Source organism: Protopterus annectens, chromosome 11.part0 (assembly GCF_019279795.1).
Source record: "Protopterus annectens isolate FY-2018-M chromosome 11.part0, PAN1.0, whole genome shotgun sequence".
Lineage (NCBI taxonomy): Eukaryota > Metazoa > Chordata > Ceratodontiformes > Protopteridae > Protopterus > Protopterus annectens.
In genome coordinates, this window is record NC_056745.1 from 1,115,798,817 (window position 1) to 1,115,812,731 (window position 13,915).

General features: G+C 40.1%; 1 protein-coding gene across 1 annotated transcript in view; it reads right to left on the reverse strand.

Annotated features, from left to right (window-relative positions):
* Positions 1 to 260: 260 nt before the first annotated feature.
* Positions 261 to 13,915, reverse strand: part of LOC122815726 (tubulin alpha-8 chain-like) — a 207,774-nt gene continuing 194,119 nt past the window's right edge. Inside the window, exon 5 of the mRNA XM_044088478.1 lies at positions 261 to 712. Within this exon, the coding sequence (XP_043944413.1) occupies positions 422 to 712 (291 nt within the window). The 3' untranslated portion in view covers positions 261 to 421. The remainder of the gene's footprint in view (positions 713 to 13,915) is intronic.

The window sequence follows — 13,915 nt, forward strand, 5'->3', positions numbered from 1 at the left end:
TTCCTCATTGTCCAGCATATCATCTGCCATTATTTACACTCCAGTGACCCCCACCATGCTTATCATATATTTTCTGCATGCTAAATACCAACAAAGTCTCCTTCTCAACTAATCCCAGTGATATGATAGTCCAGGATTCCCCCAACCTCTCCATCCTCACTAAATTGTCACAGTCTGTACTGATGTAAGGTTAGCACTACCAGTAAACTGATACATGCCAATGCAGCATATGTAAGACTGTAATGAGCACTAGAAACGTATATTTTTTATTTGAAAACTTTATTTCATTGGTTACTGATATATCAAATACAGTATGAATATGTTTTCTTTGACATTATTATTCACTGGAAACTTTATTGCTTTTGTATACTTTGAAAAGCTCAACTTTTTTTCTGTTTTCTTTCTTTTTTCTTTTTTTTTTTTACTCTTCCCCTTCTTCTTCTCCATCAATGGTATCAGTGCCCACTTCCTCATAGTCTTTCTCCAAGGCTGCAAGGTCCTCACGAGCCTCTGCAAATTCTCCTTCCTCCATGCCTTCACCAACATACCAGTGGACAAATGCACGCTTGGCATACATCAGATCAAATTTGTGGTCCAGACGGGCCCAGGCCTCGGCAATAGCTGTTGTGTTACTTAACATACAGACTGCTCGCTGAACTTTGGCCAGGTCTCCTCCTGGGACAACAGTTGGTGGTCTGTTGTTGATGCCAACCTAAAAGAGATAGAAAGGTAAATGTACTTAACAGGGTACTGAACTTAGATGACACTTTAACCCTATAATTATAATGTAGAAGGGCATGTATTTTGTTATTGCTGCTAACAACCAACAAATGTCTCTTTTTAGGTTCCTGGCATCTGTTATTAAGTCAGACTTTATCACAAAATAATGGAGGGATGCCCTATTGATAAATCACAGGTCTTACAAAAGAAGCACAGTCTGAAAAGGGGATGTGTCAGTCTTCAGAGAGATACAGGCATGGGGTCAAGAGATACACTGAGAAATGTTTCATCCATTACACTGGGGCACAGACTCTCAACAATGCAGGTTTAGCTTATTTGTGCTGAAAACTCCGTGAAGGGCCATGAGTTAACATAAGAAGTACAGGACAGGTTATAAATATTCTCAAGACTTTGCCAAAGTCTTCCTCCTTCAAATATACAAGCAAACACAGACACACACACACACACACACACACACACACACACACACACACACACACACACACACACACACACACACACACCTGCCACTGATATAAACTATTACCTTACATCTTTCTTGTTAAAAATGTAAAAAATGAAGTGTTATTTGTGTACAGTAAGCACAATGACATTTCTCATGAGTGTTTAGCCAATATTTTTTTCACTGCAGAGAAGAAGATCCCCAAATGACTGTAGTTAGATGTTAAAATTCATTAATACATAAATTTGCATTTAACTTGATTTCATCACAGAAGCAGCACCATCAGTGAATATCTTAAATACTCAACATTTCCAGACTTGCTTAGGCCTTCATTGAATCAGTATGGGTCATCATGAGGGACTTTGGCCTCACCATTTAAGAAACTATGTGACAAGACAGATGAGTCACTACATAGAGAGAGACAGAGGCAGAGGCAAAGATAGTCTTGTCTCTGACTTAAACTGTTTGTATTGCACAACCACTTAAATAATACAGGTTAACAAGGACATATAATAAAATATAGCTTTAATGTGATTAATTTGAATATTACATAAAAAACACAGTAAGCCAGACTTGCACTTCTACACATACATACATACATATACATATATATATATATATATATATATATATATATATATATATATGTGTGTGTGTGTGTGTGTGTGTGTGTTGTGGGTGCACAGTTGCTTTTTTTTTACTCCACACTTTACCCAAATTTGTTATACCACTTAGAAGGTAGCAACACAATATCATAGGATCATATGGGATCATAGGACTTACAGAGCAACTGAGCCAAGATGCTATTTTTGCCTTGCCAATACACACCCTTAAGCCTTGCCTCCCTTTTCAAGGCAATCATAGCAGGGGTGAATTTGTGAATATTCATCCAGTTGAACAGCTCTTTTTAAAGGTAGACAGTGTTTCCTAATTTGGAGAAGGAGTTTGACATAGAGAAGGGGTAGGCTGTACATGACAAATCTATCCCTCTTCCTAGTCTTACATATTGAAATACATTTAGGTCTTTGGCCCTACTGAGGTATAACAGTTTTTGGACTACTGGATCTCTTATAGTCCTATAAGCAAGTCAGGTGTCACCCCTAAGATATCTATGTGAAACTGAGTACAGGGACAACACCTTCAGTCTTTCCCGGTAGTTAAAGTCTTTTAAGCCCTTGATCTTTTTAGTTACAAATCTCTGGGGTCTCTCCAATTGGTTGACATGCATAGTAAGGTACATCCCAAAGGATGCATTGTATTCAATAATGGGTCTAATCAGTGTGGAATTAAAGGAGGTGAGAACTTCCTTAGAATTGGAAGATAAGACCTTTAGCTATGAGTTGTACAAGGTAAAAGGATTTCCTAGCCACTGTTGCAATGTAATGATCAAATGTAAGGGAACTGACCTCTCAACTAGGTCTCTCTCAATTTTTTCAATTTGAAGTGTGCTATCTCTGCTGTAAGTAAGACATACTGGATCCTTGTCAGTGCTATAATCTGGCACTTTCTGATGTTAAACCTTGAATCCATTTTTAATACATCAGCCGTTGACAAGTACAAGCTCCCTGAGTCCATGTATTACAGACGGGTAGATGTGATGACAACTGTTTGCTTATAATCATCCACTAATTTTGGTAATCAGAGAACCTTATTTGATAACTGAAGATAAGAGAAGTAGATACCAAGCAGCACAGATCAAAGAATTGATCCCTGTGGGACTCCACTGGTCACCTTTATGTTCTCAGTCAATGTTTCCTCCACTCTCACAATGTGAGTCCTATCTTTAAGCCATTTGGCTATCCACCTAACCACATACAGGTGAATTTCTGAACCTGCAATTGGTTATCATTTGATCGGTGTTCTACCTCGGTTAACAAATTTAAATAAATAAATAAAATACATTTGGAGTTCATTCAGTCTGTTTACTTTACTTGTACATGGTATGGTATCAAATGCCTTGGCTAGGTTAAGGTATGCTGTGTGGACAGCTTGTTCATAGACAACAGTCTGACTAACCCACATGAAGAAGTTTACCAGATTCATTAGACCGAATCTATACATGACAAAGCCAAACTGGGGTTTGAGTCCAATAATATTTTTGATATTGTAGTTAATTAGATCCATTATGATGCATTCCATAACTCTGCATATAAGACTTGTTAGGCTAGTAAGTCTGTAATTTCTGGGGTCTGAGGTAGTGTCGTCCTGTGGGACAACTGCAGTTAACAGACTCAGACTGAAGAGTTTGAAAAGTGGGTCCCCCCAATACTTGCTTAAGCGCTACTAATTAGGCAATCTGTCAGACCCAATGGGAAGATATTCTTCATTTTGCAGAATACCTTCAGTGCATGCTCTCTTGTGATAAATGCTGGCATGAATCCATCAGGGATAGGCGAGTTTGGAATAGGTGACTTAGGGGTAGAGTTGGTATTAAATTTACTAGCCAGTATTTTAGAAATATCCACTGGATTTAACTATTTAATGCCATTGTGAATAAGCTAGGTGCAATGTTGGGTGTTATTTCTTATTTTTTTGACATAACTAAAAAATGATTTGCGGTTGATTTTGCCTTCTTTGGTTAGACTGAGTTCATGGGATGCTTTCATTTTTCTTATGTCCTGTTTTAGCCTTTTATCTAGCTATTTGATATTCTCCTTAGTTCTGCTTTAAATTTTTAGGGGGTTCTTCCTTTTGTTGCACAGTTTATTAATGCTAGAGGACCACCACACAGGTTTGCTTTTAAACTAGCCAATTGGCTTGAATTTGGTGGGACCTGCCAATCTGATACATTTGTCCCGGTGCAATTGGAACTTTTTTCCATAATCGATATTGTGGGTAATAACATTACACTCTTGATTTAGACACCTCATCGTAGAATTTTAGAAGGTTTATACATTTAAAGTCTCTTCTGCAATATTTGTTTCTATTGGTTTGAAGGTTTTGATAGAGAAAATTACTAGTTTGTTGTCTGACTTGAGCAATGAAGGTAATACCATGTGGATAATACATACAGACACTAACTTAGTTATGAGCCAGGCTAAGTATATTCTGTTCTCTGGTAGGTTCATTTAAAATCTGGTCCAGGGAGTTCTTATTTATAAAATGTAAGACTTTTTTGCATATCCTATGTTGGTGGTGTAGGTTTCCAAGTTAATCTTTGAGTAGATAACTCTGCCTAGGATAACAACATTCCCACTTATGAGGAGCTTGTCAAGAATATTTAGGAATGCTGTGGGATTTTCTGTAGACATGGATGGAGCTCTATAGCCCACAGTGATCTGATAGTTAATCCTATTAAGTGTGATTTAAATCTCTATAAGCTGTACTTAAGGCTCTCTAGGTGTTTGTCTCGAGGCACTATAGTCTGTAACAGATATGGAAATGCCCACTACAATTTCCATCAGGTCTAAATGAGTGGTAAGCACAAAACCCAGGTATTGAGAAGATGTTCTCTGAGCACGTAAATAAGGTCTCTCTAACAACACAAGCATGGACGTGCTCCAAATGCAGGAAAGTATCAAGGTCCAGAAGTATGCTGTTTAAACTTAGAACATTAAGTAAAACCACGCTGATATGGTCCAGTGGTAAATTTGTTTGTTTTGCAGGTTTGGTTGGGAGGTCCATTAGTGAAGCTTGCCTAAACAGGGCACAGTGGAGGCAGCAAATGCTTTCACCAGTATGACAGGTGTAGGTAGTCCAAGAGGAAGCACGTACAGTTATTGTGCATCTTCTCCCATGCTGACACATACTGGATCCCTCTTAGAATGACACCAGCTGTTTAGTCAATTGTTAAAAAGACAATCATCTTTTCTTTAAACCTTGGCAACATTTTGGAGATGGAAGATTTCCACTTAGAACTGGGCTCTTACCTGTATTTGTGACTTGCATGGAGAGCTCCTTCGCGTCTTTCTCCATATCCCTCAGACTTCTGCATGTCAGGTCATTTAACCCAACATGGTTACCACCATGCCGTAATCATATTTGTCTGTTTTAAGTGTCCTTGTAACTTTGGCAATTTTGACCCCTGAGAGACAGCTTACTGTTGCCCTGTTTTCGTCCAGCCATGTGATTGCAGAATCTGTGTATCTAATTATGGAGAACTCAATCATAGCACATTTCTATTCGTTGGATGTAATTGTTCTAGGAGGTGCTGTTTCCTGGTGACTATCAGTAATGTTGCCTCTAATTTGTGTTGCAGTGCTTAGTATATGCTGGGCCTTGTACCTTATGTGCTTTTGCAGCTTGAGCAAATATTTCTTTAGTACCTCAGCATAGGATAGTATACTGTGAGCATTTGCAGAGTATTGTCTAGGTGAATGGTGCCCACAGGATGTGTTTGTGAGAGTGTGGTCTTGAATTAGGGAAAGTGCTTGCATCTCTCACAAGTAGACAATGACTAGTTAAGTAAAATGTCATTATCTGTAAGTATCAGGCAACTCTTACATTGTCTGAATATACCATGTGCTGTGAGGATGGCAACAGAGAGTGACTAACATTTTGAATAAGGGTGTAAGCTGTATCAGGGAAGGATAAGAGAATACACAAGTATTTTGGTTTCTGGGTTAAAGTATTTAATTAAGCAAATAAAAATAGTAGATGACATGAATAGTTTGGTTTAGAATGACTATATGATCAGCTTCAAATGTGCAACTGTGTTCTGTTGCACAACTCTACAATTAATACAGACTAACTGGGAGGTGGAATTGACAGAGGTTTCTAGGAAAGAATTTGAAAGTGAAAGTGCCTGTGACCGTCAAATAGAGTTGCATGGCACTGTGCAGAGCACCACCCACCACTGTTAAACTGAGGAGTTAAAGTAAAAGAAAAATAAGAAAATAGCTTGAACTCCTCTAGTCAGTAATGTCTATCCCTAAAAAACACAGTAAATTATTTCCTGTCACTGAATAACCACTATTTCTCTCAGCAATACCTGATGCCTGTCACACTTTTGTGTGGTAGGAATGGGTGGGTGGGATTCAAACCACATCTATCCCATATTAATTGGTGACAACAGATGGTACTGTACACCTGTTCATCAAATATTAATTAGGAGTAGTAAAGGGGGTTCAAACTCTGTCTATCACATACTAATTGGTAGACAGCAGTTGACTCTTGTATCTTCTATACTGGGCCTGTCACCACAAATATATATACTCATGCAGTCAAAATATGAATATAAAGCAGTGTATCCTGTACAACAGTTAATTTTTTTTAGCCAGAGTAGTTACTAAACAGTCAAAAAAGAGCCCTGTAGAGAATGGAAAATGTCAATGTCACTGCTGGTTAAAGAATATAAAAACAAAGGAATTCTGCATGTCAGTATGTCCAAAGAAAGCACAGTAGCAGTTCTGTGAACAGCTAAAATGTAGTCCATGGAAACTATTGAAAGCCTTTTCTGGAAATATATGATTTTGACTTATATGTAATAACAACTGAATACAGATATATTCTGGACATGTACTTTTGTACCTGAAGAGAACTCATATACCTACATCTAAAGAAAAAGGAGTATAATGTTAGTTTTGTACATTCAAAAAGCCTGTAAGCCAATTTGATTGTACATTTCAGTACATAGTTATGTCTTTGAATCAATTTGACATTTTCTAGTAAACTTTTTTTTTTTTGGACAACAAATCTGGATATTTAATTGTAAATTATGTGCAGTTGTACTTTTACTTAGTAATGATAATAAACAGCTGCATGATTAATTTTTGTGTGCCAATTCACAGTTACTAGTAATGTTTTTTCTTTTGTTGTACAGGTATTTCAAATGTTTGAGTATCAATTTCAAGAATACATACATAGTAGTCTTACTTTTTTATAAAAGCAGACCAGATTTATGGCCTGATGTATTATGTATTCACCCCACAAGAAAAAAGTGCATGTGTGTTGTGAAATGAAGTTAAAGACATTTGCATTAGGAGTGCTATAATATTATAACAATAAAGCATCAGTTTGAAAGCTAGTACATGGATTGGATCTTAACTGTGTTTCTATGATGCTATAAATGCTATTGCAATTTCTTCTGCACACAGACTATGACTGTCCCCTGTAAAATATGCTCTTTCCAGTAGGGTTCACTACCTCTGACTGTGAGGAAGATGCTTAAATTATCCAGAGAAAAACTGTGACTGTTTCTTCACACACACATTCCCCCTCACCCCACATACACTGCCACACCCTACTAATGATCTAGACCACTAGCTGTTTAATTCTGATCAAGTGACATCTTTGCTCTGTCACCACACACACACACAGTCACCCCACTCCAATAGAGATCCACTTTGAGTGCTGCCATGATATTTGATTATGAGAATAGTGAAAGAAATACTGCCATGATAATGCTCTACAACTTGTTGATCACATGCACTTGCACTACCCAAGCTAACAAACTACAAGGTAATCAAGTAAATGTAGTACTCCGTAAATTTGCACATATGCCTTTCACTGGTAAGCTATATTAAATGCCATTTAACAGTTAATGATCAAGTGATTTTCCCTTTCTTTTGCACACAGGCTTTCTCCTTACTTCTAGTCACCAAAACAACCACATTTTGACTCTATGCAGTAAATATACTCAACTGTGATCAAAGCAAAAGAAATAATGGCCACAGTAATGAAATTCAACTTTCTCCCCATAAACACATGAACCACCCTCCTTGACATACCATGTAGATAATCTTAAATAGTGATCAAATAACTGTCCTTTGCTCTCACATAAATCAGCCCCACTTCCACTTAAAAATAACCACATTCTGACTGTGCATATGTCTTGTTGCCAATGAGGTAACTGGTGTCCTGCCAGAGGTAGAACAACATAATCATGATTATAAAAATAGTTTTCCTAGATCTATGGGTTGCATATACTGTTAATACTGCCAATAAATTTCTTTGATGTCCTGTTGGTATTTGGTAACATATAGAAAAAAATGTCCCTGACTGTTGGAGAGTCTGCAATCCACCCCTGAGTTCACTAGGCACAATGCTTAGTGAACAGAGGAGAAGCACTGGCATTGGTTATTCAGAGTCGCAGATATTAGTAACAACCTCACATAGTAACAAGGCATAGATTACCATAGCCTATACTATGTCAGTTGGATGGAATTGAGGCAGCATGCAAATAGTTGTAACAATGTGTCATTTCCAGGCGAGCTTTTCATTCATAATAGTTGTATTAAAGAAATAATTTTTCATAAAGTCTTGTTAAAGTGGGAGATCAGTTATTTTTTTTTATTTTGAAAACATATTTTTATTACATTAAAAGAAAAATATGTTTGCAATGACGTTATTATTGTACTCACAGTTCTGGTCATTGATCCTAGTGCCAAGATTACCTGGAATTTGGTGTTATGGGATTAATCCTAGAAGTTTGACTCCCTCCCCATTACTTGCCACAAACTTTGCTGCTTTCAGTGGCACACTCAAAATCTAATCCATCTGAAGTATTAAAACTCTCCTGTATTTCCAAGGACCTGGTATATGGTATAAGTAGTATATCTCTTGCAGAATGATGGGCTCGGTTAAGGTAAAGACCCATGAGAACATATTCACAGGCATTATAACATTCTTGGGTGAAGTACATTTTTCTTTAAATCTGTATCACTTAAAGCACTATCTAGTTCAACACTTCATGAAGGGGCATAATTACCAATTTGTTTGTGAATCCAGATACTCCCTATATGTCCAGAAAAATATGTTACTGGGCACTTTTATTGTTAGAATTATCTTTCCTAGATCTCATTTTCAAGACCTGTCCTCCTCATGTGCAGAAGACTGTTACACATTCTGGAAAGACATTCACAGGCACAGTAATATTGTCAGACATAACAACCCACTATTAGATTTTACAGTTATACACTTTCTTGACTATATCAGGTAGACTATGTTCTAAGTATATGTACCAGAAGCAAAAAAATGGCAAAAGAGAAGAAAACCACATCTTCTGATATTGCCCCAAAGTGCAAACACTTTTGGAGACATACTGTAAAAAAATAGCCCTGCTGCTCTTCTTGGAATATTAGTCACATTACACTGTCTCCTAATTTCTGGCAAATGCTATGAAACAGTGTATATACACATCAGAATGCAATGATTTCTAACATTACCAAAAATAAATCCTTCAGTCACTGAAGAATATGTATATTCATCAGTATTCAAAATTGAATAGAGGCATATTAAAGTTACTAAATGTGGAACACCTGTCAGGTGATCTTTGAGGTACTTGTGAGTTGCAGATGGGGTCACTTGGTAGCCTGATTGCCAGCTTCATTCCAAAAGCACCATTAAGACATTTTTCCCTCTGAGAAAGCTGCTTTTGGCTTATCTCTGTCTTTCCTTCTTTTTCCATAACTATAACCATGTATCTTTTTTTAGGTCCATAGGTTCATAGATGTGTACTAGGCTAATGGCCCTGGAGCCTTTACAAGCCTAGCCAAAAATATTTTCCCTGACACCATGACACCTGATGTTAGTTCACACTGCCTCTATCCAGTAGGGCAACTGGAGTGATCCCTGGGGTGAACTTTGTTGCCCATCCACTTGTTGAGATTTCTCTTAAAGAGGGCCAGCAAGGTCCTCTGCTTGACATGAATGGGAAGCTTATTCCAGAGTATGGGCAGTCTTTGGGAGATGAACCTGTCCCTCCAGCATGTTCTGCTGATTGTGGTTGTGAGGTTATGATCTCTGGAGCATGTGGCATGGGGGGATTGGGATTTCTTTAGGTGTAGGATTTCAAGTAGGGCTGGGTCAGACAAGGCTTTGTAAGTCAAGCAGAGATCACCTCTGAGTAGACAATAAGAAACTGAGAACAGCTGAAGTTTCTTGAGTCTGTCTATGTAGGACATGTATTTAACTCCTAGGATCCTTTTTGTGAGGTACTTTTGTGGCCTCTCCAGCTGTTGTAGATGTCTGGTCAGGTACATGCCAAACAGGGTGTTGATTGGTCTAATGAGAGATGAGTAGAGAGGGATGATAACCTCTTTCTTTCTGGAGGCGAACCCTTTGGTTATAAGATGTGCCACATAGATGGACTTTCTGACCACAGTGGCAACATGGTGGTCAAAGGTGAGGTAACTGGCAACCTGGGTGCCCAGATCTCTTATGGCCCCTTCACTGTTTAGTGGACTCCCATCGACATGGTAATTCGAAGGAGCTGTTTTTTTTTCCAAAGGGAATGATAACGCATTTTTTGCTGTTAAGCTTAAGGCCATGGTTCCGATACCAGTCACTGGTCTCAAATAGGCCCTTTTGCAGGATGTCAGCATCACCTGGGGAGTTGATAATGACTCCTAGCTTGCAGTCATCAGTGAACTTGGTCAGCCAGAGTACCTCTGTGTTGGCCTGGAATTTTGAGAAGTAGATGCCAAACACGAGAGGGCCCAGGACCGAGCCCGGTAGGACTCCACTCGTGACTGGTCGGCAGTCTGACTTGGAGTCCGCAACTTTCACTCTGTGGGTCCTGTCTGTGAGCCAATTTGCAACCCACCTAGTTATGTAAAGATTGATGCCTAGTTTGATGAGTTTATCAATGATACCCGAGTGAGAAATGGTACCGAAGGCTTTGACCAGGTCGAGGTAGGCTGCATGCACTGCCTTACCCTCATCCACAGCCATGGTGACTGCCTCAAAGAAGTCAATCAGGTTCAGCAGGCAAGATCTCCCCTTGATGAAGCCAAACTGTGTGGGGTCAAGAGTTTGGAGATTGCCTACATCTTTGTTGGGCAGGTCCATGATGATGTGCTCCATAGCTTTGCATACCAGACTCATTAGGCTAATGGGGCAGTAGTTCCCAGGGTCTGTAGTTGCTCCTCCTTTGTGGAGAGGAATGACTGTAGCAGTGCACCATTCATTAGAGACAAAGCCTGAGATAATGCTGTGATTGAACAGGGCACACAGGTGTGGTGCCAGTTAATTTTGTAGTTTGTGTAAGATGCAGCCAAGGATATTATCAGGTCCCATGGATGTTGTACTCTTGGGTTTGGACAATGCCAGTTAATTTTGTAGTTCATGTAAGATGCAGCCAAGGATATTATCAGGTCCCATGGATGCTGTACTCTTGGCTTTGGACAATGCAGCGTTTACCTGTGCCACAGAAATGGTAGGTACCAGGCTTTCTTCAAGTATTGTGATAGGGCCTTTGGGGGGGAGAGGGGTAAAGTTGGAACTGTATCCGTTGGCCAGTATATTGGCTATATCTGTAGGCTCAGTATAGGAGGTACCATTGTGCAATAACTCAGAGCAAATCTGGGTATTGCCTTGGAGGTTCTTGATATAGCTATAGAAGGCTCTGTGGTTGTTTTGGGTGTCAGCTGCAATTCTGCCTTCATAGCTGGCTTTACAGGATTTGATAAGGGATCTCAAATTTTTGTTGAGTCTGGTAAGGGAGTTTTTCCAGTCTTGTGACTTCATTTTTTTCCACAACAGTTTCATCCTTCTGTTGTAGAGTTTATTGATGGCAAGACCACCAGATTGGCTTCCTTTTTTTGGAGGGGATCATCTTAGTTCTATTTGGCATGGCAAGATCCATGCATTTGTGTAAGGTCTCGTACAGTGCATTGATGTATGATTCTGCAGTCGTGCAGCTATTTTCCATTGGCATGGGTGCCAAGAAGTTAGCCACCTCTGTTTTTAGGAGCCCAAAGTCAGCTTTTGAGAAGTTTTTCAGGGTGGTCACCTTAGCAGGGGGTGTGGGTGAGATGGAGATTTCCATGGTGATCAGTTTGTGGTTGGATTTAACTAGGGAGGAGTTGACAATAGGTGTGCAGCAATGGTCTCCCACGTTGGTGCTGTCCAGGTTAAGGATGTTGCTTCCTCTAGTGGGGGTAAAAATAAGCTGGTCCAAGGCACTGGAACTGATAAATTTCAGGAAGAGTTGGGCCTGTACATTGGTACTAGAATCGTTTTCCCAGTTAATAGAAGGGCAGTTGAAGTTGCCCAGTATGAGAGTACTGGGCTGGACCTTGGTAGATTCCAGGGTGCTTAGGAAGTTGGAGTGAGAGTCAAGGGACATGGCTGGGGTTCTGTAGCAGGTTATGACTTGTATCGCCATCTTACCCAGTGTTAATTATACCTGAAGTATCTTGGATGCAATATGCTGGGCTACCAGTCTGGAGGTGTGTGTATCTTTTATGAATATGGATACACCACCACCTTTGGAGCTTCCGGCTATATTCTGGGGCTGAAAGGTATGGCATGAGTTGTAGCCTGGGAGTGCAGGGGTACTTTCTGCCTCTTTAAACCAGGTCTCTTTTACAGCACAGATGTCGACATTCTCCATTTTGAGGAGAGCTTCGCATGAGTGCATCTTGAGATTTAGACTTCTAGCACTGAGCAGTATGACCCTCAGATTGCATTTTTTTGTAGCAGTTATGTTAGCATTTTGGTCTTTGGAAACCTGCCTAAAAATGGCACTATAGGGGTGGCAAGAGCCTTAGCCAGTAGGTGGAATCCCAGGGGTGACAGATGCAGGCCGCCTCTGGCAAAGCAGACAGATACTGGATCCCCTTAGACTTACACCAGAAACTTAGCCAATTGTTGAAGTCAATCATTTTCTGCTCATACTGTGGTATCATTCTGGGTGATGGTAGAATACTGCTCAGGGCTAGGGTCATACCTGCCTGGGCCACATAATCTGAGAGTTCCATCACATCTCTTTTCATGTAGTCCAGGGAGGTACGTCTCAGATTATTCACACCTACATGGACAATGACTGAGTCATATTTGTACTTGTGGAGTGACCTGAGTGCATGTGTGATGTGGTGGATCCTGGCACCTAATAGACTGACTGTCACCTTCTCCTTGCTCAACCTAGTGAGTGGGACATCTGTGTTCCCTACAATTGAGTCTCCTATGATTAGTACATTGGGCAAAGTGTTCTGCCTTAAGGGCTTAGGTTTAGGGGCACACTGTGGTACTGAGCTATGTGTTCTGAGGTTGGTGTGGTGGTGGTCAAGTACATTTCTGTCTCAGGGGTCTTTGTTGTTTGGGTAAATTTTTATTGCGAGCCTCAGCAAAGGTGGGTGCATGGTTTGTGTTTCTATGTGTGAGTTGTGATGGCTGGTGTTTTGGAGGGCTGTGTGTTCCATGTAGTGAGTTGCAGGGGCTGACCTTCTCCTCTTGACCAGCTAGTCCAGTCTTGGCTGGAGAGTGCACTGCTTCCAGTTTAGTAATATAAGTGCATCTCCCACATGTATGAGTGTTGGGACGTAAGAGGAGAGGGTTGTCTGCGTATATGAGACAGTTGCTACACTGTCTCAGAATGCCCATGTGCACCACCTAACAGGAGAAAACACAGGAATTTGCCCTACAGTCATACCCGAAGGAGAGGTCATAACTAATAAGTACTAGTGCTGTTCCTGGGTAGGAACAGCTAGTGTTGATAGCACCTAATTGTGCTACAATAAATGCTGCTAAAGTCTGTTAAAGTGCTAGTCGATTAAGCTAACTGAAGTGCAAAAAGTAAAGAACAAGCACATTCTAAGGGAAAAATTGAAGAGCGGACTTTTTGGCACCAGTATTAGTTTACCTCAGCTGAGCACCACTGCGCAGTGTGTAAACCTGCGCAAGCATGGCCTTTTAAACCAAAAAGTTGAAAGGGATGGAAAAACTGCCCAACGGCCAATAAACTACAATTTCTGGGCCAAATACCACTCCTCGTGTGGTAGCTAGGCTACCTAGTGCTTACCACTCCCACTGATAAGCTAGAAGGGTTCCCTTCAACACAGAAAGGCCTGG